The sequence below is a fragment of the Strix aluco genome, chromosome 2, assembly GCF_031877795.1.
Source record: "Strix aluco isolate bStrAlu1 chromosome 2, bStrAlu1.hap1, whole genome shotgun sequence".
Lineage (NCBI taxonomy): Eukaryota > Metazoa > Chordata > Aves > Strigiformes > Strigidae > Strix > Strix aluco.
This window is the reverse complement of record NC_133932.1, coordinates 38,637,590-38,663,389: the sequence shown is the minus strand read 5'-3', so window position 1 is coordinate 38,663,389 and position 25,800 is coordinate 38,637,590. Positions and strand designations below refer to the sequence as shown.

Genomic DNA, 25,800 nt, shown 5'->3' with positions numbered 1-25,800 from the left:
GCATTCAGGATTGCTTTTCAAAGTAAATATGGGTACGTAGGTTGGGAGTATTTGGGCAAGAGGGGGTTCTTTTGGGGGCTGTGTGTGTCTTAAAAAGTAAAGAATAGTTGCTTTATTGCTCTCCTGCTGCCAGCCCATGCTGACGCAAACAGAAGATTTTTGCTGAAGAGACAGTGGAATCAGTGACAAAGCACCGTTTTTAAAGATGCAAAAGAGAAGAGCTTAGATTGCATAATCAAAGAGAAAAATGAGAAACTTTGTCCTGAAGGCAAATGCACCTACTCCTTATTCACTCACCTCCCTTTTCCACTACTTTTTTTCCCATGAAATACATGCAAATCCCAACATGCACTAAGTTTTCCTCCAGGCATGATATACTTGTGTGGTTATTTAAGTAAGAAGTGGGTTGAATAGAGATACGAGGTGTTCCTGGCAGAAAGGTCTTGGAAAAGAGCACTCTATTTACTGCTGTTGTTTTAAAGTAATGCAGTCACCCCTGAGAGCATTTCTAGTTAGAGAAGGGATAGGTGTCATTCTAATTATACAGCATACACATTTCCATCTAAATTTACTTTGTTTTCTCACAGCATAGCCAGCAGTTCTGAGTCTACCTACTTTGGAGAATGTCTAGAAGTTAAGTGTAAGGATTTTATCAAAATGATGAGTGGTTTAAGAAGTAATTCAAGTAGAGCAAGAACTTGGTGTAATCAATTAACGCTTGCAAGAAATCACAAATTCTGGTTGCACAGGACACTTATCAGCCTGGAAGCAGTAACTGAATGTGTGTGGTCTCCTACGCTTGGCTACAAAGACTTGCAGCTCTCAATGGCATGCACTGCCAGCTGATGCACTCTTACTTTAAAGGTGCCTGTGTTCGGTGTGACGAGTATTGGGAATGGTGGGGTTTAGTCTAAACGAGCAGCACTGTAACGGCAGAATTAGAGGGCGGGCGGTGTGAGTGGTGTTGTTCCGTGGTAACTACAACAGCAGTCCTAGGACGATGTGTTTTATCCACCTGAAACACCTTTGCAGCCCCCCGCCTGCTTCCCTTCTCCTCTGGACACTGGGCTCCCCCCAGCAGCTCCCCCATTCCTGCTGGGGAGGGGGCGGTTCAGCCCCGGCTCCAGCACCAGACGCAGCCCGACGGCTCTGCGGGGGGGTCCTGCGAGACGCGACACCTTTCACCTCCGAGGTGACCCCGGAGGGAGGCTCCCCGGGCCGCGGGGCCGCGCTAGCCGGCGCCACGGAGGAAGCAAAACGGGCCGAGTCCGGCGAAGGTGCGTCCGCGCCGGCACAGGCAGCCGCCCGCCGCGGGCGCCGCTCACCGCGGGGAAACACCTCAGCGGGGGGGGGGGGGGGGCTTTGAAAAGAGGGAAATCGGCCTCTGGGGCTGCCCCCGCGCAGCGGCCGTTAACGGCCGGCGGGCCCCGCGCGCACCGCCTCGGGCAGAACCACGGGCCTTATCCCCGCGGGGCACCGCCCGGCTCCACCCGCGGGAGGGGAGCGCCGTGGAAACGCGGCGCCCGGCCACCGCTCCGCCTCTGCCCGGGGGGAGAAGGACGGCGGCGACCCGAGGGCGCCCGTTCCCGCCCCGCTGTGAGGGCACAGCCCGGCTCGCTCCCCGCCTTGGGGCGCGTTCGGACCTGCCCGGGCCCCGGGGCAGCGCCCCCCCGTCCTGCCCGGCGGGCAGAGGCCCTCGCTGCCCGGGAAGGGGCTGGCCCCGGCCGTCAGCGGCTGAGGGGGGCCGCAGAGGTGGGGGGGGTCTGTAGGCGGCTGGGGGGGGGGTGTGGAGGCAGCGGGGGGAAGGGGGAGGCGCTGAGGGCCCGTGTCATTATGGACGGGAGGAGCTCGAGGTCGCTCCCCGAGTTTTCCCTCCGGTCGTTTTTACCCGTAGGCCGGTCTGCTCGTTAGGATATTGTGGATACTGGCATTGGTCAGTTAGAATAATGATGACTTGAAATATTTTGTCCTAGTAGGGTTAATACCGTGTCTGGAATAACTTTATTAGTACTTGACAATGGATTATTTAATGTGCAGCATAAATGGTAACCATGGTACCTCTCAGCCTGTCTGCAGGGCTGCCGGCGTTCCCTGCTTCGGGTCAGGAAGATGGGGCCTTGATGAAATAAAAGGGTTGGTTGTAGCAGTTTAGATTAAACTGTTACAAAGTGAGAGGAGTCCCACTTGCAATCTAATACCATCAGTTCTCTCAGAAGCTTCCTGGTAATGAACTTGCTGGTGGGGGAACGCTTCCAAATTGGTATTTTTAGTAGCAGGAAGTACAAAGATACTGGCAGTTATGTTGACAGTGTCTACTTAACACTGAGTTGGCATTCTGACTACTCCTGCACGCTTTTTCACTTGCGCACTATTTTATATTTTTTTTTGAACCCGGTATTATGTCAGTGCCTGACTTTTTTAATCACTAGAATCAGTAAGAGCATCAGGGAAGACACAGTCAGACTTTTATACTGATGCTTTAGGCTATTGGGCAGAGTTTGTCTTCCAGGTCTGTACGTGTTGATGAGAAAATGAAGAATCTCCTCACAGCTGCTTGTTACCATCATCCTTCCAAAGTCTGCTGCTGACTGAGATCCATCAGCTGATCTGCTTGGAGGCTATTTAAACTCTTAAAAACTAATCCGGATTGCTGGGAATAATGTAAGTTAGGGAGTGGTGCTCTGAGCAGCTGAACTGGCAGATCTTTGAAGCTAGTAACACAGGGAAGAGTAGGGGGGTGGAAAACCACTGAGAACGGGCCAGTAGTTTTTAATAAAGTTTGCTATTGTTGTATCTGTTCAGAGTCATAAAAAAGCAGTGGCAATATTTCTCCTTGGTTTATATTCCTGTTGCTTCCTTTATACTGATACAAACATCCATGCAGTTGAGCAGAAAACTGATTTAGCCATCCGTCCATCATTCCCCCCAAGAATTAGCTTTCAGTTGGATCCGTTTTCTCATCAGTTTAGTGGCTGACTGTGCCAATTCGAGCTGGATCTTGAGAAGAGCAAGCAGGGGTGAATGGAACCAGCCCTGTTCGGTGGGAGCCCACACTGATGTCAGGCTAAAGTGACTGTGGAATTGCACTAACAAAGTAATGGTTACTTTGGCTTTCTATGTGGACAGAGGTTTTACAGTAATGCTGTGGAGGTCAATTACAATAAAGGCATCCTCAGCAGATGTTTGGGATGGTGATCGTAGGACTCTTACTGTATGGTTGTAATGAAAATGTTACAACTTGCGGCTTCTGGCAGGGTGTAAATGTTTACAAAATATGGTCTTAGATTCTTAAAATAACGTATCTAGTAATTAAAAAATAAAAACCCCATTCATGTCATCTTAGGAGCCTGTAATCTTAACTGCTATTTTTACAAGAGAACTTTACGGAAATGTAATATAACTAATACTTCACTCTGCTTCTCAAAATTTTAGGCAATGGCCCCTGGAAGCAAATTTAAGAACGCTGAATTGATATTACCATGTGAATGGAAAGAATGCTGCTTTGTGGGGAAATGCATGGAGGAATTTTGTAATCACATTGCAGAACACTTGGAAGAGTACCTACAGCACCCCCTGGAAACAGCAGGTCATTTATGTCTCATCTGTCACACAGATTATGTTGCACTTTGGAAGATTGTTCCTAGCCTAGGAAATAATACTGCCTTCAGTTTACTTGCACCTTTGCTTTACTAAGGCTCAGCTCCATGAAGCCCTTAGACAAGGGCTTATACCTGCTTTTTGCTTCATATCTGATTGTCCTAGATTTTTGTTTGTATTGATAGTTATTACTAATATGGAAAGAGACTGGAGAGGTGATGTCATGAGAACTTCTGCGAGGATTTTTTTTTCTAAGATTAGGGCCTCAGCAGGTGCAATTGTCTAAAACAGATTTTAGCAAATTGTTTTTTGAATGGCAGAGTTCTTCCCTTTCAGGGAACTGGCTTGCTGCTTATGAATTCTAAGTTTAAAGTATAACTTGTATGAATGTTTACAGAAAAATGAAAACTTTTATTGTTTGTACGGTATTTGCCTTATTTGGATACATACCTGGTGTTATTTTATGATGGGTATTGTATGTTACATCTTTTTAATAGTATTAAATGTACTTAAAAGGAAAACAAAAAAATCCGATTCTGCAGAAAATTACAGGCAGTCTCTGTGGATGTAATAACAATAATATACTAGACTTTTTAATATAGCTATTTTGGCTCTTGTGTATCCTGCTCTTTATTCTTAACACTGTAATCAAATGTAATTACAGGTGTAGACATTTTAATTAAAGGTGAATTAGTTTTAATTAAAGGTGAAAAAAGTAGAATTGGACCAACATTAACAATGTCTCTGTGACCTAAGCTGAAGAGTGTCATAGTATATACCTAAGAAAATACTTATTTTTACAAAACTCTCCTATTTAATCTATGAAGCGCCTTTCTACAAAAAGTTGCGTTTTAAGGTACAAGGCACTCTAGTATTGCTGCAGTTGCGAGACAGTGGAAAATCTGCCACTGAGATTTGCAAGTTTTATCTAGTGCATTATCAGTAGATAGCAATTACCAGCTTCTCTGCTTAGAAGAACCTCTGCTAAGGTTACTTACACATTGTGAAGTTATTGCAAATGTAAGTACTATTGGCATTCTCACTGTTGTGGCCCATGGTTGCAGATTTCATGCAGTGTTCTGTAAAATGTTACTTCTTTCCTGTGTTTAGAGCAGTACCGGTGCTGTTGGAGAAGTTGTGAATTTGAGGCAAAAGATCCCAGACAGCTGACAACACATGCCAATTTTCACAGTTACCACACCAAACTGAAATTCATAGGCTCTCAGTTACGAGCATTGCACCGCGATTTGCCAGAGTGTTTGCAGAACAGCCGTAGCTGCCATCAGTTACCGAAGACTTCAGAGGAGTTTGTTTGCCATTGGGAGAATTGTGATGTAAGTGAAATACATTGAGGTGTTGCCATTTTATTTCCTTTTCTAACTTTACCTTATCATTCTTTGGATTTGACTCGCTATTGGGAATTTCTGCTCAATCTTACCTCTGAACAATGTTTCCCGCTATCTTTGTAAGTAATACATGACAATTAATACAGTAGCATTCACAAAAACGTAAACAACATATCTGCATAACATCTGCGACCTCAAATTCAAATTTTCTTTCCCTCTGTGGTGACTAAAATGATCTTTTTGACAAAGACGCAACTTCTCTTGTGTTTTAAGAGCATATATGTAAAACTTTAATATACCCATTTTAATGATAAATTAATGAACTTGGTAGTTTGTAGACAGGTCCAGAGTGTTTACTGTTTGTCTGAAGAAAGGCAACAGAATATCTGATGTTTCCTCAATCAATTGGAAAAGTTTGTTGTTTGTTGGTTTTTTTTTTTACTGGGACAGAAATCAGATGTTTGCAACAGGCTGTTCATATAAGTTTGATGTTCAAATGTGGCCAAGATTGGTTTCAACTTGACCACTTTTAAGTGTCCTGTATCAAATAAAATCATTATCCATTCCATTTTGACTGTGCTATTTCCGTATCAAGTAAACCAAGATGATTAGCAGTTGCTATCTTTTTTTGACAATGTTAACATAAATAGTGCTACCTATATAAATTTTTTTTCTGTTTCTTGGAGGTGTTCATTCCCGATCAAAAGTGGCTTCATATTGATATGACATTATAGGGAGGCACTTTCTTGGTCACAGTTGGCCCCAGAACCTCAGCTGTTATTTACGGGTAGTGAGCATTACCTTTGCATCCACAAGTGTGATGCTTTGCAGGTGACATTTTCTTACCATCTCCTTTTGTGTAACTGTTGAGCAAGATAGTTTTTAGAGAAAGAAGTAGTGCAGGAAAATTGTATGTTTGATCTACATTAATTTTTTCATGTTGTATGAGTTTTCTCGTTTCATTTGCGTTGTGATATAACTGAAAACAAATAAAATATTGGTGAAGAAGAAACAACTGAAATGTGGAAATCAGAGAAACTGTAAAACTAAACAATTCTGCAAACCTCATATAGGCAAATCTGATGTAGGTTTAGTAATGTTGAACTACAAATCAAAACAAAAACTTTAATGTTTTTCAAAGTCCTTTGATTCTTTTTTTCTTATGTCTCTCTAGGCCTTTCAATGATTCATGAGTTATCATCCTTCGATCCTATTTCTCTGTTATCTGTGACTTTTTCATACCAAAGTTGTGATAAAGTAAATGACATAAACTATGCTTTTTGAGGTTATAAACAAACACTAATGAGGATGAAAGTATTTCCATGCAAGGGAACATCAGGCTGCTTTACATAGGTATTGTATCCCTCATGTGCATCACATTGTTGAACTAGAAAGAGTGTGGTGTTTGAGTAAATATATTGCAGTGATGGAGTGAAATTACTTTTGTTTTCTGACGGTGGTTATAGTCTATGCTTTGCTTTGCTAACCTTCTCCTTACGAGGTCTAAAGTTATTTTCAGTTTCTTCTTAAAATTTCAGCTTACAGATTCTTTGTGCCATAGCATATATAAAAGGTGAGTGCCTCCTCATCTGTAATTACTGGACAGAATGTCTAGAAATATCCATTTGGCTCTTTTAGCTCTGAATTTAGAATATCTATATTCACATAATGCTTTGATACCTCTATTTTCATTAATTTTTCTTTACATGAAGTAAGGAACAATATAAAAATCTGAGTGTGAAGTTTAGAGAGAGAGAGGTAATTCTGTTAAGTCAATCTGTGAGAAACTTTATCTCTGTAAATAAGGGCTTTTATTTACTAGTGGATTATGCATTCAAGTACCCCATTCTCTTCTTTTAAAAGCTATAATCCTAAACATATAATACAGACCATTATTTATGATAGCTTTTGGATTGTTTGCATAATTTGATAACAAACTATTTTTGCAAACAAATCTTACTGCCATTATGTCTCATACCTTATAGGAATCATATTTCTTACAGTAGTTATTTTTGTTATTAATGCTTTTTAATACATACCAATTAGTCTTTACTCACATACTGCCATGACTGATCTCTTTATTTTAAAAATGAAGAGATTCAGAAAAACCTCAAAGCCCTCAGAATCTGATTTTGCTGCACCTGTCAGTAAGCACAGTCTTTTGAAAAACATGCTTAAAGAGAAGAAAATCTTCCCATTTCATGTTCCATTTTTTATTTATGTAAGTGGGCAGTTTTGGCTGATGGAATCCTTTAGTTCATAGCATTTTGCTAAATCTTTTTATACATGTTTTTTCAAGTTCAAACTATGTTGTGAATTTTATTAATTAAAAGAATGTTTCCCAACTTAGTAGGCAGGCTAGACCAGACCCAGGAGGTGGGGTAGGGCACACTGTGAAAGAGGAGAACTTTGAGGGCAGGGAAAACTGCTTACCTTTCCCACCCTCCTGCAAATATGTTCCCACAGTTATGAATATAATTCTCTTTGAAAATCACCCATACAGCTTCCCCTGACACTTGTGTGCCTCCTGCTGTGTCAGATTCAGTTTCCCCAAAGGTAAAGCTTCTGACTCAGGCAACGGCCCCAAAAACTTCTCTCCTATTTACATATAAAGAAATATTCAGGAAAATTCCAGCAAAACACTTAGAGATGGTGCCAACAAATTAAAACGGGTTTAACCCCCATATGGTTACTGTGATTAAGAAGTGAAGAGGTTTTCCATCACTGTCTAGCTCAATACTTTTAGTTGATTCACCTTAATATGCCTATAAGTTTTCATATACACAAGACCTTGGATCTCTCAGATCATGTTTCAAGCCCTTCAGAGGAAATAAGGGCTTGTCTCCCTGAGGGAACTATTGTGAAATACATTGGAGTATGAATTTAAAATGCAGCAGTTTGCTGCATTAACTCCTCATGTGAATGCTCTGTTCTGCACACAGAATGCCTAGCAGCTTAGTTTAATCCACTCTACTAAGATTAGGATGATTAAAAGCAGATAATACTAAATAAATTTTTTTTATGTATGTATTTTTCTTTAAAAAAAACCTATGCTGTTTAAATTTGAATAAACTGTACATTATCAGCAGTGGCAATATCAGCCAAAGGAGTTTCACCTGTTTCCCACTTCCTCTCCCCATTATTTTGATTTGGCTGAAAGACAGATTATTTCCTTGTCCCAATTCAAGGTGTAGCCTTACAAAATTGTGGCAGCACAGCAGAGAGGTTAAGGGGTTAAATTATTGGGAACTGAGAGGAATACTTAGAATTGCGACTGATTTTAGTATGCAGTTGAATGACACCCTGTGTTACTTGAAGAAAATGCAATATGCAGTCTACTTTCACTCTGCAGGTGTGGATTTTTGTGGAGTGAGGCAGTGGCTAATTAAGGTTTAGTCCCCCTTGTCACATAAGTACTGACTCGTGGAGTGCTGTGTCCATAACACCTAATTCAGTTTAATCATTGTGTAGCCTTCCCATTTCTGTTGGAATTACCTGCACTGCCCTCATAGCCTTCTCGTGAGTAGGAGCAGGTAGAAGCGGAGGGGAGAAGGTGAAAATATACCAAAGAAATAAATCAACAGAAATACATTAGCAGACACATTCCTGCCCCAAAGAATGGGGAGCATTCACTCAATTAGTCTAGACAGACTTTTCAGCTACTAGATGGTAGGTGAAAATTCAGGACCTGGTTTATGTGGTGGATACTGCAGAATGTGCTACATTTTTGTAGTTGATGTAATTGTCTCTGTGTTGGGCTGAGTTAATTAAATGTTACTGCAATATTTACTGGTGTCTGTTTGGTTTCTAAAAACACTTAATTCTATGTTCCTGTCAGTTGATTTCCTGCCAAAACTGTCTTGTCTTCTCCATGCTTCTATTTTGTTTTTAGATTACCTTCAATAACCCAGTGTGGTTTTATCAACATGTTGCTATTCATGCCTATGCTGCTGAGGAAGAAACTGTTACAGATCAGAAGAAAGCTGTTTATTGTCACTGGAAAGGTAGTTCATGTAAAAAAAAAAAATCTATTTCAAAAAGTATTTCACTGCAGTGTTATAAAATACACTTAGCACTACATATTGCATAGGAACTTGTGAGAGATCTGCAGATATTTTTTTCATCTATCTTAAATAGTTGCAGAAACATTTCTATATTATAGGCACCATGATTTAAGTAGAATAGTTCCTATCATCTGTGGGGTTGAATACCCGCAACTCCCAATCAGCCTAAGCTGAAAATTGCCAGTACTGAAGAGGGTTGTGTTTCCTCCTAATTCTGCCTGTGGTTGATAATTCATATACCATTCAAACAGACTTTTCACTTATATTCTACCACTCAGGATCAGGCTTGTCTCCCTCACAATAATCTTTCATGGTGAGCTTACACTTTGCTTTCCCTCATCTGTTCCCTTCAAATCAAGGGGAGCACACCTATTGCTGTCCTAGTTTTTCCTCAACTCTGTGGTGAGAAAGATCATTTTTAATGCATTCTCTATATTGCTAGCTACCTCTTGTGTTAAAATTATTGTCATGGCTTCAAAGCTGATATTCTGCCCTTGGCTCTATTTTAGAAGCCACATTCCATTGACAGTCTTTCATAGCAGATGCCTTGATTGTTTGAGTAAGGGCTAAACTATGGACTGCCATTTGATGTGCATGCCATTCAGCTTCAGACCTACAAAGTGTATGAGCAGAACCTCTCCAGAAGACTTTCTGCAGAAGAATAGTGAGACAATTTGTGAGACTCTGGTCCTGGAACAGATCATTCTGTGCTTGCTTTAAAGCAATTGGCCATGTCTCGTAAAATGTGTCAACAAAGCCCAGGTTTGATTTGTATCCTCTTGGTGAACCTCCCCCGAGATGTGTCTTTTCAATTTATGGGTTAAAGTTACTTTTTGGGTTAGCTATTCACTGCAATGATGACAAAATCCCATCAGTGGATGCGAGGGGACATCACTTTGTTCCTTTTCCCTCTTAAGATTAGCTGACAGATGCACTATTTTTTGGCTGGGGAACTCACTCCAGTAACCTGATGGTGTAGAATCTGTAGTCCTTAGAGGAACAAAAATCACACATCAGTGTGATCATAGTTGTAGAAAATATAGCCCATTAGGACAGGTGAAGGGACTCCTCTGACTGTATAGCCTAAATAACAGAATGGGAAAAAGGGAAATGCGGAAGAAAAGGAATATAATATGTCTTCAAATAAGTTTAAGAAATGCCCTGCTGTTAGGAACAGTGAAATCATCTGTTCTCCATGTCTGTGCTATGAAGGATGAGGAGTAATGATCTTCAGTTGTAACAAGAGGGGTGCAAGTTATAAGTTAGGAAAGCCATTTTAAGAGGGTATTTTAAAATACTGTAGCAGTTTCTTGTTGAAACTGTGGAGGCTGTGTATCACTGGGGAACTGAGAAGACCTCTTCTGAGACCAAGGTGTAATTGATCCTGCCTCGGAACAAAAGTATAGGTCCTGAATTTTACGGGGTCTCTTGTAATCTGTGATCTTGACATTCGGGGTGGTGGTATACATTTGAAAGTGACATGCAGAATCACAACGTCCAAGCGCTGAAAGACAACTTTTCATTCACACCCCCAAACTTAACAAGCAAACACAGGCCAGTAAGGTCTCATCTCTGTGAAGAAGCAGTTGTCATGGAACTGCGACAACAGATAGAAAGCAATCAGTCTTCTCCAGGGACCCTCAGTGTACTACCTGGTGGTCTGAGTGGGTTTGACTTTGCGAGGGTACAGCAAGAGTGGGCTGCTCTGCAAGGGAAGGCAAACTGGGAGTTAAGGGTGACAGGCAGGCAGGCAGGGACCTCACTGACAGGGTGCAGTCTCACAGAACCTGAACAAGAAGAAGCGAGCAGGTCTGGTGGAGCTGGCCAGGGTCAGCCACAGCCCTGTGATCACCAGCTAAGTTCACTGTGACAAGACAGGTCTGAGGTCAAGCTAGGAAGCCCAGATAGCAAGTCAGAGGCAGGGCTGGTGAGGCACAAGGGGTGGGTAACTGCAGCTCCCAAGCCAGAGAGCACACAGTGTGTGAGTGGAGGCCCCCTTCTCACTGTTCTTTCTCACAACTTGGCAGTTTTCACAGAAGTGTGATTGAAGCTTGAACAGCATCACCACATGGCTACAGGCTGATCAGGGCAACCAGAGGTTGTTGGTATACTCAGGGCCCTGGCAGAGTTCACAAAGGAAGGATGTAAGAGAGATTCAATCTGATGTCCTGCATATCACATTTTGAATCTGGAGTTAGAGACATATGTTGCACTAGAAGAATAATCAATCCTCCAGCTTCTGATCTAGAACTTGTCCTTTTCCTGTGGCCCCTCCTGGTCAGAAGTATCCTGCACACAGTAGAGGTGAAAGAGACACTGATTAACCTGTTTCCTCATTGTAGGCAAAGTGAGGTTTTAGGATTTCCTTTGTCTTTTAATAAGGAGTCTAGAGTTCTGTCCCTTTACTAAGTATGTTAATCTGGAGCTCAGAACTCCATTCCAGGAAGTAGCCTATATTCCATCTGTTGGAGTGGATGTGGGTTGTTGTCAAGGCTATTACATTCTTGTTCTACTTGAGAGAATGTCCCAATGAATGGTAGAAATGGAACTCACAATGCATCTACTTGGTCAAATGAACTAGGCAAATCATTTTTGTTAAATAAATTTTATGTATTAATTTCTGAGACCTAAAGGTATCCAACCTGTTGCTGAGTTTGAGTCACTTGATTACTCTTATTGTGTCTCATCCACAAAAGAATATTTTATCTTTCCCTACCTCTTGCTCTTGAATTTGATTTTAGTCCTCTTGATTTTTAAAAGTCTTTGATTGGGTCCAGGCTATTATTTCACCTTTCTAAAAAGGTAGCTTTCTGAATAGCTGTTACCTTTGTTAGGTAGATGAGGAGACTTGTGGCTGCTTCTCCTTATGTGAGATGGTAGGCTATTCCTTCACATCTGTCTGAAGTTTTTTCCTGAAAGTAGTTCTTTAGCTCCATTTACACCAATTAACCTACTAGGGATTTTCCCCTTTCTTGTCACATGTCAGTAGCCAGAGCTTTCTACTTGTGCTGTTAAAACTTGCACTGTGTCCACAGTACCAGACTGTTCCTGAGCTCAACAGATCTGAGACATAGCTATTTACGTGCAAGGATTGTTTGGTGGATAGGTGATTGCTTGCCGTTTACATACACATTCACATAGTGGTTAGGATAGAAAATGTGAGGATAAAAAAACCCAAAAAGAGGTCAGTAAGCGGAGTTCTTGGAGATGTACAGTTGACATGTATTCACTACCCCATCTTGTTCTCCTGGTTCTCCAGAGACCATGAAGATTGCTGGAGTTCTGTGATGGGGGTGGGCAACAGAAATAGTAATCAGTGTTATCTCTATTCTGCTGTATGACTATACATGTGAAGCCAAAAACTTTGACACATGAGGGTGGAAAGTATAGCAGCGTGCTCTCTGCTGATTCAGAACTGAAATTTTTGTAAGAGACACACATGGCCAGTACGTCTTCAGGAATTCTGATTACTGACAAATAATCTGGCTTTGGCCAGATATTGGATATTTGTGGGGTTAAATCTCATGTGATGTTTGTAATAGTACTATTCTGATCTTTTTTTTCCTAGAATAAACTTTTTTGTGTGTTTCTAAAAATACAACAGTAAGACATAGTATGTAGTAGCCTTTTCTGTTTCTACATAAAAAAGAGTACAGTACTCATGTGCAGCTTTTTTCCTTATGTTTGGTTTAGATTGTTTCAGCATATTTAAAGGAAAGCATAAGCTATGGGATCATTTAAGAACCCACATGCAAGAAAGAGTTGTAGCATGTCCTGCTTGTGGAGGAATGTTCTCCAACAACACTAAGTTTTTCGATCATGCAAAGAGACAAGTTTCAGAAGATAGTAAGTGGATATGCTCTTATTTCTGTTTATATTTGTAAGAGATTTTCATTTAAGGTGCTTTGTGATAATGTGCATGTGTAATTTCAAAAAAAAATTTTTTTTTTCATATAAATCAATTGCATGAAAACAGGGTTTACTCCAGGAAGGCAATTGTTTTCAAAAAGCATAGAAGTTCTCTTGACTTTGCATGTCTGATGAATTAGGGTAATGAAAGTGAGCAAGAGAACACCCTTAGATCATGTTTCAGCAGTAAAGCTATTCACCTGGCAGCTGTGACATCGCATTGCCTCTCTTCCCTTGGTGCCCATGGCACAGCGTGGCATTCCACTGACACTGGGAAACTGCCCATGAATAGGAAAGACTTTTGATTATTGAAGAGAGAACCTCCACAAGAGCCAGGCTTGGATTACAAAATCTCTGCAAGTAATCCCAATGAGCATTTAACTACTTTCAGGTCAAAAGGCAATTTTTTTCTCTTCAGCTTTGTTTTTCCAGTAAGTATTTTCTTCACCAGAACACTCCCTACCTCCACCAACTGTGTATTAGTTGGCATGCTTTCCTGCATGCTGAAGAGGAAGGGAGAGGTAGTTGTTTTTAATGTTTTTAAGTGCTTGGAATATATGTAGGAATTGTGGATGTTTTGGTGATGGAAAGTAGGTGCATTCTAGGTAATTGACAGAAGAGGTTCAATTTCAAACTGTTAGTGTTTTGAACAGATTGTTACTCTGTTTAGGATGAAATGAACTTACTGAAAAACAATCCTTTTCATTAAGCCTAAACTAAATTTTCTTCTGAAGAGTATTGGTAATGAAAAAGAATATTGAAACTGTCTCAGTGCTGTGTTGGTTTATTCATGAAACTGGCAGCTATAGGTTATTAATAAATCTTTCATAAGTTATTTGTATTGCCACTAAATAGTTTCTACTTAACTTCAGAACGAATATTTGTTTGCCAGAACTGTCAGAAACATTTTGCCAATGAAAGGCTGCTACGAGATCACATGAGGGGACATGGTAAGTCAGAGTTTTTTAAAATAAAATGTACTTTTCTCAAGGTCATCTTCTATAGAACAGGTTTGATAAAGTACAGAGTTACAAGTACTGTTATATCAGCTAAGAAAATTAATACATGAAACTAGGGCAACTGTGTTACAAATGCGGGAAAGTAAGAATTTCATTGCCAGTCCCTCTGAAGCATGGAAATTCCTTTCTTCGTGCCTTCTGATCAACAAGGTTAAGGGGATTTTCTGTTTTGCAGTAGCTCCCGTGCAGATGCTTATTCTTCACTTGCATCTCTGTTTACTCGCTTTCATGACTAGGGGCACGGTTAAAGCCAAAGCTATGTTTTAGTTTGGCCTGCAACTCTGCTCACCTTGCAGTGCATAATCAACCTCACTCAAACAGTGTAGTCCTTCGCTGACCTAACCACAATCTCCCTGAGGTCCCCAAATTATTCCCACAAGTTATACTACAGCAGCTATGACTTGCTGGGAAAGAATCCTACAGCATTTAAGCACAAGGAAACGTGATATTGCTGTTGGACATACAGGAAATGCAGACGCCGAGAGGAGGGTGGGTCTTTGCTTTGAGAACAGGAATATTTGAACCTGTCGCCAGACCTGGGTACCAGTCATTTAGGTTGTATAAACATACAAGCAGCTTCGTGCAGACCTGCTCAGTCAGGGTAGATTCCACTTTCTAGTTGCATTCTTAAGGAAACATGATTTTTCACTGTCTGCAAGTCAACGCATTGATGCTTAACAATTGGTATTTGATTTGGTGCTTACTGTGAGCTACCGGGACTGATCTTGTTTGTATTTGAATGGTTTTATAGTTGACCTGCATCTGTCTAAAATATCTTCATTTTTATATTTTATATTAGAAAATAGAGAATCATTTTTGGTTTGTTTACTAGATTAGTTTTATTCCTCTGTCTCAAGGTGATTTTGGATAGAAAGTGGAAATAAATACGAATTAAGATTTTTTTTTTGGTTTTGTTTTCATTAGCTAATGAAGCAGTTTAAATATGCTGTTGTTTATTTTTTTAAATTAAAGCATAACACACATTAAGATAGATTTAATATATTAAATAATGCCCATAGCTAACTGAACTATTTGTTTCTGGTCACTCTGGGTGCATTTAAACCTTTGTGAATTGCACAATGTGCCTGGCTGTCCTTGTCCCCTGATAATTCAGACCGTGTTCTGCTTGCACAGCCAGGGAAAATCACAAGGTGGCTGGACCTAGTAACAAGGATGATGCAAACCCATGTCATGTCCCAGTAAGCCACAGCGAACCAGCTGCAATATGAACTTGGCTGAGGGAGCTGGGAGGCATTCCTGGGTCCAACTGTTTAGGTGCAACCTAAATCTCCTCAGATAATAAAGCCAGTTACTTCCCCAGTTCATGATTCAGCTTTCTTTAAAAATTCTGGCAGCATACACATCTGCATGTTAACGCAGGCTGCCAGTGCAGACATGTCATTTTCAGAATCTTACCCCATATTGAAATTTTCTTTTAAAGAACTTGCCTATCTATAAGAAATCATTCTGAAATAAGCTGTGATGTGAATGCAAATGCTGTAGGTATTCTGAAATCACTCCCTACATGGACATACTTACATGCCAGACAAGTAAGCAAACTGTTGGATACTCCCATTTCAAGAGACTGCTGAACTTCACTGATGCAGTTTTGCAGATTAAGTTATTCCAGACCAGTTTTTCACATGAAGCTATTTATTTTAGGGAGGAAAAAAATATTTTTTTTCCCCTGGTTTAAGACAAACCATGAAGAAAAGTGCCTATGCAGGGAGTGATTCCAGAATAGTTACAGTGCATTATATTTACTCCCTTTTTTGAGAAAATGTGAGCACTTCAACTGCGTGTTTTTCTTTGGCCACCTGCAAAGCATTGGGCTGATTATAAGATAATGCGTTGTTTCAAAGTCCTTAATATAACAGATTTTGTCTGAATCTGAAACTTCTTTATTGAGACTCTTCCTTCTGCATTCATCAGGTTGCTGATTCATAGCAGCAAAGCAAGTATTTGTTCAGTTTAAGGTGTTACAGACCTTCCTGCCAATCTGCCAAAGGTTCTCCCCAGTTCCAGGGTTGTCCGAGCAAACCTGTGTTTTGGCCGTTGCAGTTCACAGTCTGGCAGTTCAGCAAGCACCCAGCATTATTGTGCCTTAAGCAAATATATCCAAATGTGAAATGGGGAGGTGGAGGACAGACACATATCCTTTCTGCCACCTTTTTAAGAGTAGTAATACCTTAAATACTAAAAGTAGATTTGCCAGCGCTTGTCTGTTAGAAGGCCTCCAGACAACATCCACTTTTTAGAAATCCTCCCAAAGTGCCAGGAGCAAGATGATAATCATCCTTTTTGTTAGAGCCTGGAGAGTGAAACATGATCCTCTACATCTTTTTCCCTTACCATCTGTTTTTTGAAAGTAACTTGAAACATTGTAAGATTGACTACTATTTTACTAGTCTCTTTATTGTATCTACATTGCACTTTTATCTCTTTTTTTGTATGATAATCTGTTAATTTTAAGATGATGTTTTAATACATTTTTTGTTATACATCATAGCAGACAATGTCCCAGTGCAGCTGTGATACTGAACTGAAAGTATCTTTCTACCATCTTTTCTAGTTAATCGTGTTGCATGTGTCCTTTGTGAAATGGTATGCACAAGTGTCTCCTCACTGAAATCACACATCATATTCCGACACTGTGATGAACGTCCTTTCCATTGTCACCTCTGTGGCAAGGGGTAAGAAAACTTGAGGCTTGTAGCTATGTGAGCAGAACTGTAGAACCAAGTGGGTGTTTTACATAGGAGTTAGTAAAGAAGGAAAAGTTTCCAACCACAAAAATAATCAACTGTTTGATGAAGAAATCTTAATAGATTCATCTGCTGTTCATCTGCCTTCAGCTGCTGAGACACAGTAGTTCATGAACTTCTGGTGCAAGTAGGACTGATGTGTTAAAAGGTGCATTTTCTTGGCAAGACTGTGTACTACAAAATGGTCATCACAACTTGAAGTGTGTGGCAGTAGTGCCTTAAACTGTGGGTTTTGCCATTCTAAATGATTGCTGGCTGTTTGCTGGGAGAGTCAAGAGCCTTCTCCTTTGAGTGATTTTTCTGCCACAGGCTTACTATACCTTCTGCAGATTTGTGTGCTTATTTTTCTGTGGTGGTTTCTTTTCTGCTTGCACCATATGATGCCACACAGCAGTGAAATAAAATAAAAATAGTAGCATTGTGATGTGATAGACCAAGCTGCATATATAAGCACTGGCAAATTATGTTTAACTTTGCCAGAGAGGGGGAGATATTTAGCCTTTATATGATGGAAGTGGGATAAAGCGAACAAATATTTAAGTACTTCTGCGTTTACACTGTGGTGGACAGAGAAAATAATCTGAATTTCTAGACCAGAGAGGATGAAGTGTCTGATCGATAATGGACAAGAATTTTACCTACGTGAACAGAAAGTGAAGGTGATGCCTTGCAAGACGGTTGCGGAAAAATTACCTAGATTTGGGCACGGTGTGGATGTGTGGGAAGAAAGAGGGAATGGAAAATGAAATCCAGAGTACATCAAAGAGATGTCTGTACTATCCCCTTTTCACAGGTGGAAAAAATGAGGTAGAGCAGTGATTTACACATATTCCACTTTCACTTGTCATTCTCAGAGCCAAAAATTACTACCTCCCAGTCCTAAACATTAACCACAAGACTACTCCTCTGTACTATATATCTGTTATTTGTTTTACCTTGTTTTCAGTTTTAAGAACGCGTATGATCTGCATAAACATGTTGAAACACACAATGATTCAGATGCCTACAGCTGTGATGTTGAAGGATGTGGTTTTACTTCACGGACTTTACAAACTTTGAGACAGCATTACAAGAGAGCACATGTAGTGAGTATATTAAATAGCAGAATAAAATATATTGCTATAAATGAGACTAAAGTTTCAAATTTACGTGCATTTAGTTTCTTGTGCATTAATGAAATGCTTTATTTTTGCACCAAATCCACTATTTATTTGCACGCATTTCCAGGACTCTTAAAAGTATTATGCAAATACCTGACTCATCCTTACCAATAGATTTTGTGTGCTTACCTCGGGTGCATGCAGTTGCATACTGACAGCCTTGAACTCTGGCCAACCTTCCCCCTTTTTTTTAAAAAAAAAAACAACCCATGCCAATCCTAATCTCAACACCAAAATATTTCAGGGATTAAAAACCAGTGTCACCTTTCTGCTCATTCTTAGAACTAATATGTTACCTGAAAATAGAGAAACTATAAAGTGTGTAAAGCTTACATCACTCTTAATCAGGTGAGTCTGGCCACAACATTAAACTACAGTTTTGGCTGCTACAGTTTATGCACACTTGTTGCCTGTTTCTTCAACTTTCTGAGTTATGATCACTGCTATGTTGTAAAAGAAATATATTTTAGTGGAATATATGTGTCACACTGCTGTTGGAGATGCCTGCAGTACTGATGGTCACACAGAGAATTTCCATGTTCACTGGGGTTCCTTCATCAGACAAGTTCTAAAACCCACAAATTTTAAATGTTTTAGGAAGTTAACTTCAAAAAGGTATTCAGCTAGTTAGTGTGGTTTTCCACTTTTCAACAAAGGATTAGTTTTTGTCATATATATGTGCAAGCCTTCAATGACTCTTAATATTCTTCTTTCCAAGAGTAATGGCACTCTGAAATATAAATGCCACATCTGTCAGAAATGTTTCTCCTGGAGTTATACATTGACCCTACATCTTCGAAAAGCTCATAAACTCAGCAGTCATTCTCGTTTCAGGTATGTTACCAGTTGATTCTTGTTCAGATCATAAAAATTTTTTAAAAACGTTTTGTTTAAGAGATCCAGATATTTAATTAAATGCTAAGTTTGGTTCCGTTTTAAACATTCCGAGCATGGAAGGATTTACTACTTAGATTTCACTATCATGATGGAAAACCTAGTATAAAGATGGCTAAACCAAGGAAAAAAAAGGTATTTTTGCTTTTATAGCTTTTACCACTGTGAAATCCGTGTAACCCAGATTGTTGAAAGAAATTCTTTGACCCTGCAAGTTGTATCCACCAAAGAGAGTACATAAATATATCAACAGTTTCTGTAGTATAAACAAGCCATACTCTCCATATTGGGACAAGAAAATCCAGCAAATAAAATGTAATTATAAATAGGTATTTCTTATTTTCTGTTATGTGAGGTATATTGGATAAAAACTACTTATTGGAACCCTCTTGCAGGTGTTCCTTCATATAGAGTGTCTTTTGTTTGAGTGCCACCTAATAAATAGCAATCTAGTTCATCTTTTAATTGCTGAAATTCTCAGTTTTGGCAATCTAATTAGATGTTATTCTTATTTGCTGCTGTACGTGTTATGTTTGTAACTTGTATTTTCAGTACTTTCAATTTTATTCCCTTAGATATAAAGATGATGATGAGGGTCATATGAGTTTGATTTTAGCAGTATGTAATGCTGTCACGGGTTTAGGTCAGGTTCTTAATAACGAGATGGTTACAAACAGGTCTTCACCAAGTCAAAATAGTTTTGGAAGAGAAGGAGGGACTCTTGGGAAAGAGACACTTCAACAGTAGAAGTACTTTTCACACAGCTTCAGCCATGGTCACCAGCTACTGGAGAAAATGTTCTGGTAGAAACAGAGACTTCTATGCCAGAGCCTGTGTATTCTGAACTTCAAACTGCTGTACAGACCTTTGAAAACTATTGTACTTCCACCAAAGAGGATGAAGCAACACCAATGAATGTGAAGGAAAAACTAGCAGAAATGGAACTGGGCTTGGGAATTCAGATAGCTTTCTAGAAAACCAGCCTTTTTGTGGATTTTCACTGTGAAAAGTATACTCTTCAGAAGAGGTTTGCTTTTTTAAACAAAATATGCTTTAAAGTCTTCACTTTTTTCCTTGTTGGGTCTTGTATATAATTCTGTGTTTTCTCAGCTTTCATGTTAAATTATTCTAATGTGCTTAGAGAATATATCCAGGGTACACATAAAATTATGCACTTAGAATACATTCACTTAGAGCCTTTTGGAGAAGAAACTTAAATTCTGTATATTCATATAGCATATACATATGTGTGTGTATATTTATTTATTTTAAAAATATAGCCCATGGGGTAAGTGTTGAGCCAATGCATGAGACAAACAGTTTGAATTGGTAGGTAAACCATCCCATTTTTTATTAGCCCACTGTGTTATTTATTAGTAATCAGATAACAGCTTGTGAGATGTATATAAAAAAATCTACGATTTTGGCAGATTTCTTAGCTTTACTTAGTGACTTTTAAATTATTTCAATAGTTAATAGAGAGATTTTATTATATTGGACTTTTAAGCTACAATATTGTTAAAGGAATAATTTAAATAAAGAAGGTTATGTCTAAATAAAACAGATGTTCACAGAGCTGACTTCAGGATTTATATGCTATTTGTATGATGGAAATTTTATAGTTGTGTGTTGGGTGCTGCAGGTACAATGACAAGAAGGTAAATGAATGATATTGGCAGCATAGCTAAATGTACCTAACTGTATTTTCATAGATAATTCCACATAGCCACAGTGATTCTGACCTGTTAGGAAAAGTGCTTGGCAAAGCCATTGATTAGATTCTGGTATAAAGGGCATAGACAAAAATACAGGTATCTTTCATCACAGTAAAAGTGAATTATGATGTTTGAAACATTTTTTAAAGCAAGAACTGAACGAGCCTTCCGACTAATGTAAGACTTACACCCAGGAGAAGGTGGTATGCAGTCAGCTAGAAGAATGAGTTACCATGTATTAGCTACTCCAAGCTGGCGTCCCTTGAGGACCCAGAGGTAGTATTCTTTGAGAAGGGCTTGCTGTGCCACTTTGAAAGCCACTTTCAGAGCATACAGAGCACAGTATTGCATCACCACTGCCTACTGAATGTTCATTTCTTTATGTAGACAAACTGATACGGAGAGCCCAGGACAAGCAATCAGCCTGCACACAGGTGAGTCCCCAGCCAACCAGAATGGAGATCAGACTGGGAATAGTTTGGACAAAAACAGGCTGGTTGACATTGAAGTGAACTTGCCACGTAACCCCAAGGATTCTGGGGCACTTCTATTTGGGAGGATTTACACTGTGCAGCTTCTGTAGAAAACCGTCTCCTCACCATCTAACTGCTGACCGCTGTTGCATGTAAGGATGGCGAGGCCACGCTAGGCCTGTGTGCAGGCTTAGGGGAAGGAAGGACTCCTTCCCCCTCATCCCCACAGCTGGAAGAGCACATTTCCCTGCCCAGGGCCCTCACGAAGGCTGGTAGCGGGTGAGGAGGTGCATAGGATCCATTACACTCTTATGTGAACTATTCCTTCTGCTTCCTCCATTTGCTGTCACAAAGAGCGTGGGGAGAGTGGGCCAGCTGAAGGGTCTGTGCCATTTTGCTAGTTAGATTATGCAGGGAAGCAGGGCTTGTGGGAGGGAGCCCTAAGCGATGCCTCTGACTGTGCACTGGCTCTCAGGCAGCAGTGCTCACTGCTGCTTCAGCCTAACAACCTCGACCAGGTTGTCTACAATGTTTAGCAATCTTGGCTAGAGGAAGAAAAGGAATTTAAGACTCCTGTCACAAATATAGGCAGATTAAAAGTGACAGCTGTAAAAATCTGCTTCCATAGCTGTCCACCTTGTTACTGCCTTGAAAGTTCCTGCCTTGAAAGTTCCTGCTTTGCAGGCAGCTGAGATCCTTGTGCTCAGGTTTTAGTATTATTAAATATGCCTGGCTGTAATTTGTGGCAATTCAGCTGATGTTTCAAGAGCAGCTGAGCCATCTGTGCAGTGGGGGCAGGCCAGACAGCTGTGGGTGGCAGCCTGATTTTAATCTGCCTTTGTGCATGAATCAGAGACCCAGCATTTTTAATACTTCACGGGGAAAACTGACTCACGTTTCTCTGGGCAAAGAATAGGTACCACTATAGCCTCTGGGATTTCCCCTGCTAAATATCAAAGGCCTGCAACTAACAACAGAGGTGTTAATGCTTCCCAAAGAAAGAGTCCTTTATAATGGAAAGTATTAGTCAACCAGAATACAGAGGAGTCTTTTCCAGATCTTTTACAATAGCTTGAAAGAAGCCTCTAATGCAATATCCAACAATTTACCCCTTTGGGTAGGTCCCCATGCCTGCCTGCCTTCAGTGCAAGCTGCATTGCAGGTACCAAGGTTAGTTTACACAAAGCCCATTCAGGGCTTCACAAGACAGATTTAAACATGGCATTAGAGATTTGTACTTGAGCTGTGGAACCACACTCGCAGGGCAAGGGAATGACCTGCAAGTTCTAAATTGCCACAACTTGGCATAAGCCTATTAAATACATTTTGGAAGACAAAATTAACTGTGGGGGCAGACACAATGGCGTGATAATTTATTAATGGAGACCTAACTTTGAAAATCGTCTTTTAAAATCATTTCCCTCAGTTATGCTGCTTAATGACACTCCAGAGTTTTATTCTACTACCACTTAGGTACCTGTTTCACTTTATTATTATTCACAGTGTTTTCATTCACACGAGGGATTTGCAAAGCTGAAAAGTTGCATCCATTTTCTTGCCAGTAACCTAGTTTAGAATTTACATTCTTATATTAGTTTTTATGTAGAGGCTTTGTTAACACCTCTCTATTTACTTGGCAATAGTAGTTAGTGACAATGGATTTCCAAGTTGTTTTTTCAGAGTTTTTTCAAATTTTATGTTCAGATTTAAGTGTTATATTAGCACTCCAAGATGCTGGTTTGCATGTACAAAGCCAAATAAAACATCCATCTGAATGAAAGCACTTTGGTGAAAGGAGGCGCTGTTTTTTCCTGATTTTGATACCAAATTACACATTTTTCGTGCAAGTTATTTGTACTAAAATAACTATGTAAATCTGTTCGGGTTTGAAACCTAGGGTTTTGTCCCTGCTTAATTTTCAGGGTGACTCTGAAGCTGCTTTCTGCCCAGCAAGTGCTGCCGAGTGCTCTCCCGTGGAAGATCCTATAGAGGGTGCCTGCGGACTGCATGTCCTGCCTCACCCTGCCACCTTGCCCCACGACACTGTGTGACACCGGCTATTTGTCAACCCCAGTGTCTTCGTTGAACTCTTGCTTTATTCAGCGCCACCTAGAAGAAAGAAGCTCTACGCGAAACGAGACATTATTTGCTGGGATTTGCGGGGCCCAGCTTGAAAAACTTCTTCCCCTGCACAGCAGGTATGAGGTGGACGTGAGTCATGAGGGACTTGTTCTCATGGAGCCAGATCATCAGATAAGGTAAACTGGCGCAGGTCCACTCGAGTCTGTAAAACCAGCATAATGTCTGACTGCGGCTCTGGCACGGGACCTCTGTGGATTTCGGTGGGACCGGCCTAGCCCTTGGCTTTGTGGAGACGGGAGGAGACAGCTTGTCAGGCTGACAAAGAAACCCTTTGATAATGACCTCGGAGATGGTGCCCTGCAGCACAGCTAACAGCAGGAAAAAATGTACTGAAAAAATGACGGTGTCTGCCAGGAAGCAGAGCAAGATCGAGCTTGAGGAACTCGTGCAGAAGCTCTCAGAGGTTTAAGAATGAAAATTTAAAACTAGGCATTCTTTTCCTTAATACCACAGAAACAACTGTGTTAATCATTCACTGCTTACACAAATGTGATTAATCTTTTTTTTTAATTTGTATTTTTTCACTTTGTACAGGCTCTCTACCATCATAAACAGAGCTGATAATGAGATACACATAAAATTTGGGTTGTTTGATACTTCTCAATTAAGTTCCTGAAAGCAGGGCTTTTTATCCTTATAGAGTAAGAAAGTTAGCAAAAATAGTTCCCTGTTTTCTAAGAAAAGTAAGTTTTTAAGGAAAGTTTTGAAAAAGCACAGTATCTGTCTCATAGAAAAAATTCTCAAAGCTAGATCATTAAGCAGCACTGTTATTTTTCACAGGCTTTAGACTTAAACATCTGGGAGAGGAGTGGTTGCTCTGATCTGGATTTTGGTGTACAATTCCATGAAGTAAGAAGTATTAAAAGCAATCTGCAAAGCCTACCTAAAGCCCCAAAACAGTAATTTTCTTTCTAGATCACCTCAAATAGAGTATGTTCTATTACTGTCTCTACAGCAGGTAGCTTATGTGATCTCCAGCAAATTATGATGTGCCTCAGTTTTCTGCCTCTGAAGAAGAGTTCTCAGCTTTACAAGGAAGCCACAAAATTTTTATTAACTTGTGTTCTGATTTGTTCTGCCATTACAGTCACAAGCACTAAAAACACGCTGATGAAGGCTCAAGCATGGTCCCCAGCCTGCCTTTTAATTCACAGCTTACTTTTGCACGTTCAAATTTATAAAGGAACTGACTCTTGGGGTGCTGAGCAGGCAGAACTGCCGTTAACTTAAGCTCTGAACTAGCAAAAATTCATACACATGCCTGACTCTGGGCACTAGGAGCAGCCCAGTTGGCATATGTCATTGACTTCAGCAGAATTACCTATGCTGTCCTTTATTATTCTTAATTTTCTTGAGTGGAAAAGTTGGTTTAAGAACTCCCACCGTCTTCCTACCGCTCATTTCTACCTCCACACCACACTTCTCAGTTGTTTGAGAGGGTGTGCTTTAAATGAGATCAGCAAGGAACTCCAGCATCTACTACCATGTGCAACTATGCCCCTTTCATCACCTTCTTCAGAGGTAGTTTCCTTCCAGCCTACTTACCTCTCTTTCTGTTGACATTAATGAGCATCTGGTAAGTCAGGCCAGCTTTCTGATCTGTCTGAAAACTAACCAAGGCAGTTTTTTTAAATGAGATCATTGAGCTAATTCAGTTACTGTTCAACCACGTGAATGCGACTACAACCGTGTGAATACTAGCACTGGCACAAAAAGAGGGATGGCAGCCTCCTTCACAGACAATGTAGTTTTATGCTGGCTTAAGCCAACAGCAATATTGCACCATTTGTGTATAAAAACCAAAGCATAGCTTAAATGTTTGCAGAGGGGATGAATAGATGGAGTTTTTGTTTTATCTTTTTGGAAAGTTGCAAGTTGCAAATTAGTGCTCTTCTGTATCATCTTTAAAGCTATGACACAGTTGCCATCTGCTATCTGTTCACAGAACACAGAAGCAAAATATTTTAGCTCTAACATAGAGGACAAAGGTGCCCTACAACCTATTGAAGCTTCAGGTTGGTTGACTTCATACACACCAAGCAACCCTTTAGAAGGATTTCATTCTAAAAAAGAAAAGGCTAAAGCACTGGATTAAATCCTGTTCTCTGAAAAGACTGAGAAATACTGCAAGACAATGAAACAGAGTAAGAGAGTTTCTCTGAGATGCCACTGCTAACATACATGGACAGGAAAGAAAGACTTATACCAGGCTGGTTACCTGGCCACAAAAAGATAGATTACGTTGGTGTCACATGATTTGTTCTCAATAAACCTAGTATTGACTGTTGTTTGTCAGCCTGGCTAGCTATTAGCACATTTTAAAAATCTATGTATTTATTTTTGGTCAGGGACCTGACTGCTCTGGAATTCCTTTGCCACCTTCTTTTTCTGCCTCTTGAACACAAGCTCTTCTGGTCTTCCTACTGACTGGCCCTCTTCCAGTCTTCCTACAGTTCACCAACTAAAAGCTGAGAGCCAGGGCAGCACGTTTTCTAAGCCCCTTAAATGTGAATTTTATTTAGGCCTAGCGCTTTTGAAAGCACTTAAGGAATTTAAATTCTCTTAGATGGACTCTTTCTATGTTCTATCATAAACTCTCACTCCTTTGTTGCTGGTGCTTGTTGAGTTAATTCTCAACTCACAGTGCAGGTAGAAGGTATACAATCTACTTTTTGCTTAAACTCAATTGCCAACTAAGTGCAAGTTGGGTTTCATC

At 40.2% G+C, this 25,800-nt stretch overlaps 1 protein-coding gene and 1 long non-coding RNA gene across 2 annotated transcripts; both read left to right on the top strand.

Moving 5' to 3' along the window:
- Nucleotides 1–2,588: 2,588 nt before the first annotated feature.
- Nucleotides 2,589–15,164, top strand: LOC141920025 (histone H4 transcription factor-like). Its single transcript, XM_074816711.1, has 7 exons — nt 2,589–2,661; nt 3,433–3,586; nt 4,708–4,931; nt 8,836–8,947; nt 12,701–12,853; nt 13,789–13,866; nt 15,070–15,164. Exons 2-7 carry the CDS (start codon nt 3,436–3,438, stop codon nt 15,162–15,164), a joined length of 813 nt encoding a protein of 270 aa, XP_074672812.1. The 5' UTR covers nt 2,589–2,661; nt 3,433–3,435.
- Nucleotides 15,165–17,645: 2,481 nt separating this feature from the next.
- LOC141920167 (uncharacterized) lies at nt 17,646–19,831 on the top strand. Its single transcript, XR_012622237.1, has 3 exons — nt 17,646–17,785; nt 18,579–18,694; nt 19,432–19,831. It is a non-coding gene; the product is annotated as an uncharacterized LOC141920167 (long non-coding RNA).
- Nucleotides 19,832–25,800: the final 5,969 nt, after the last annotated feature.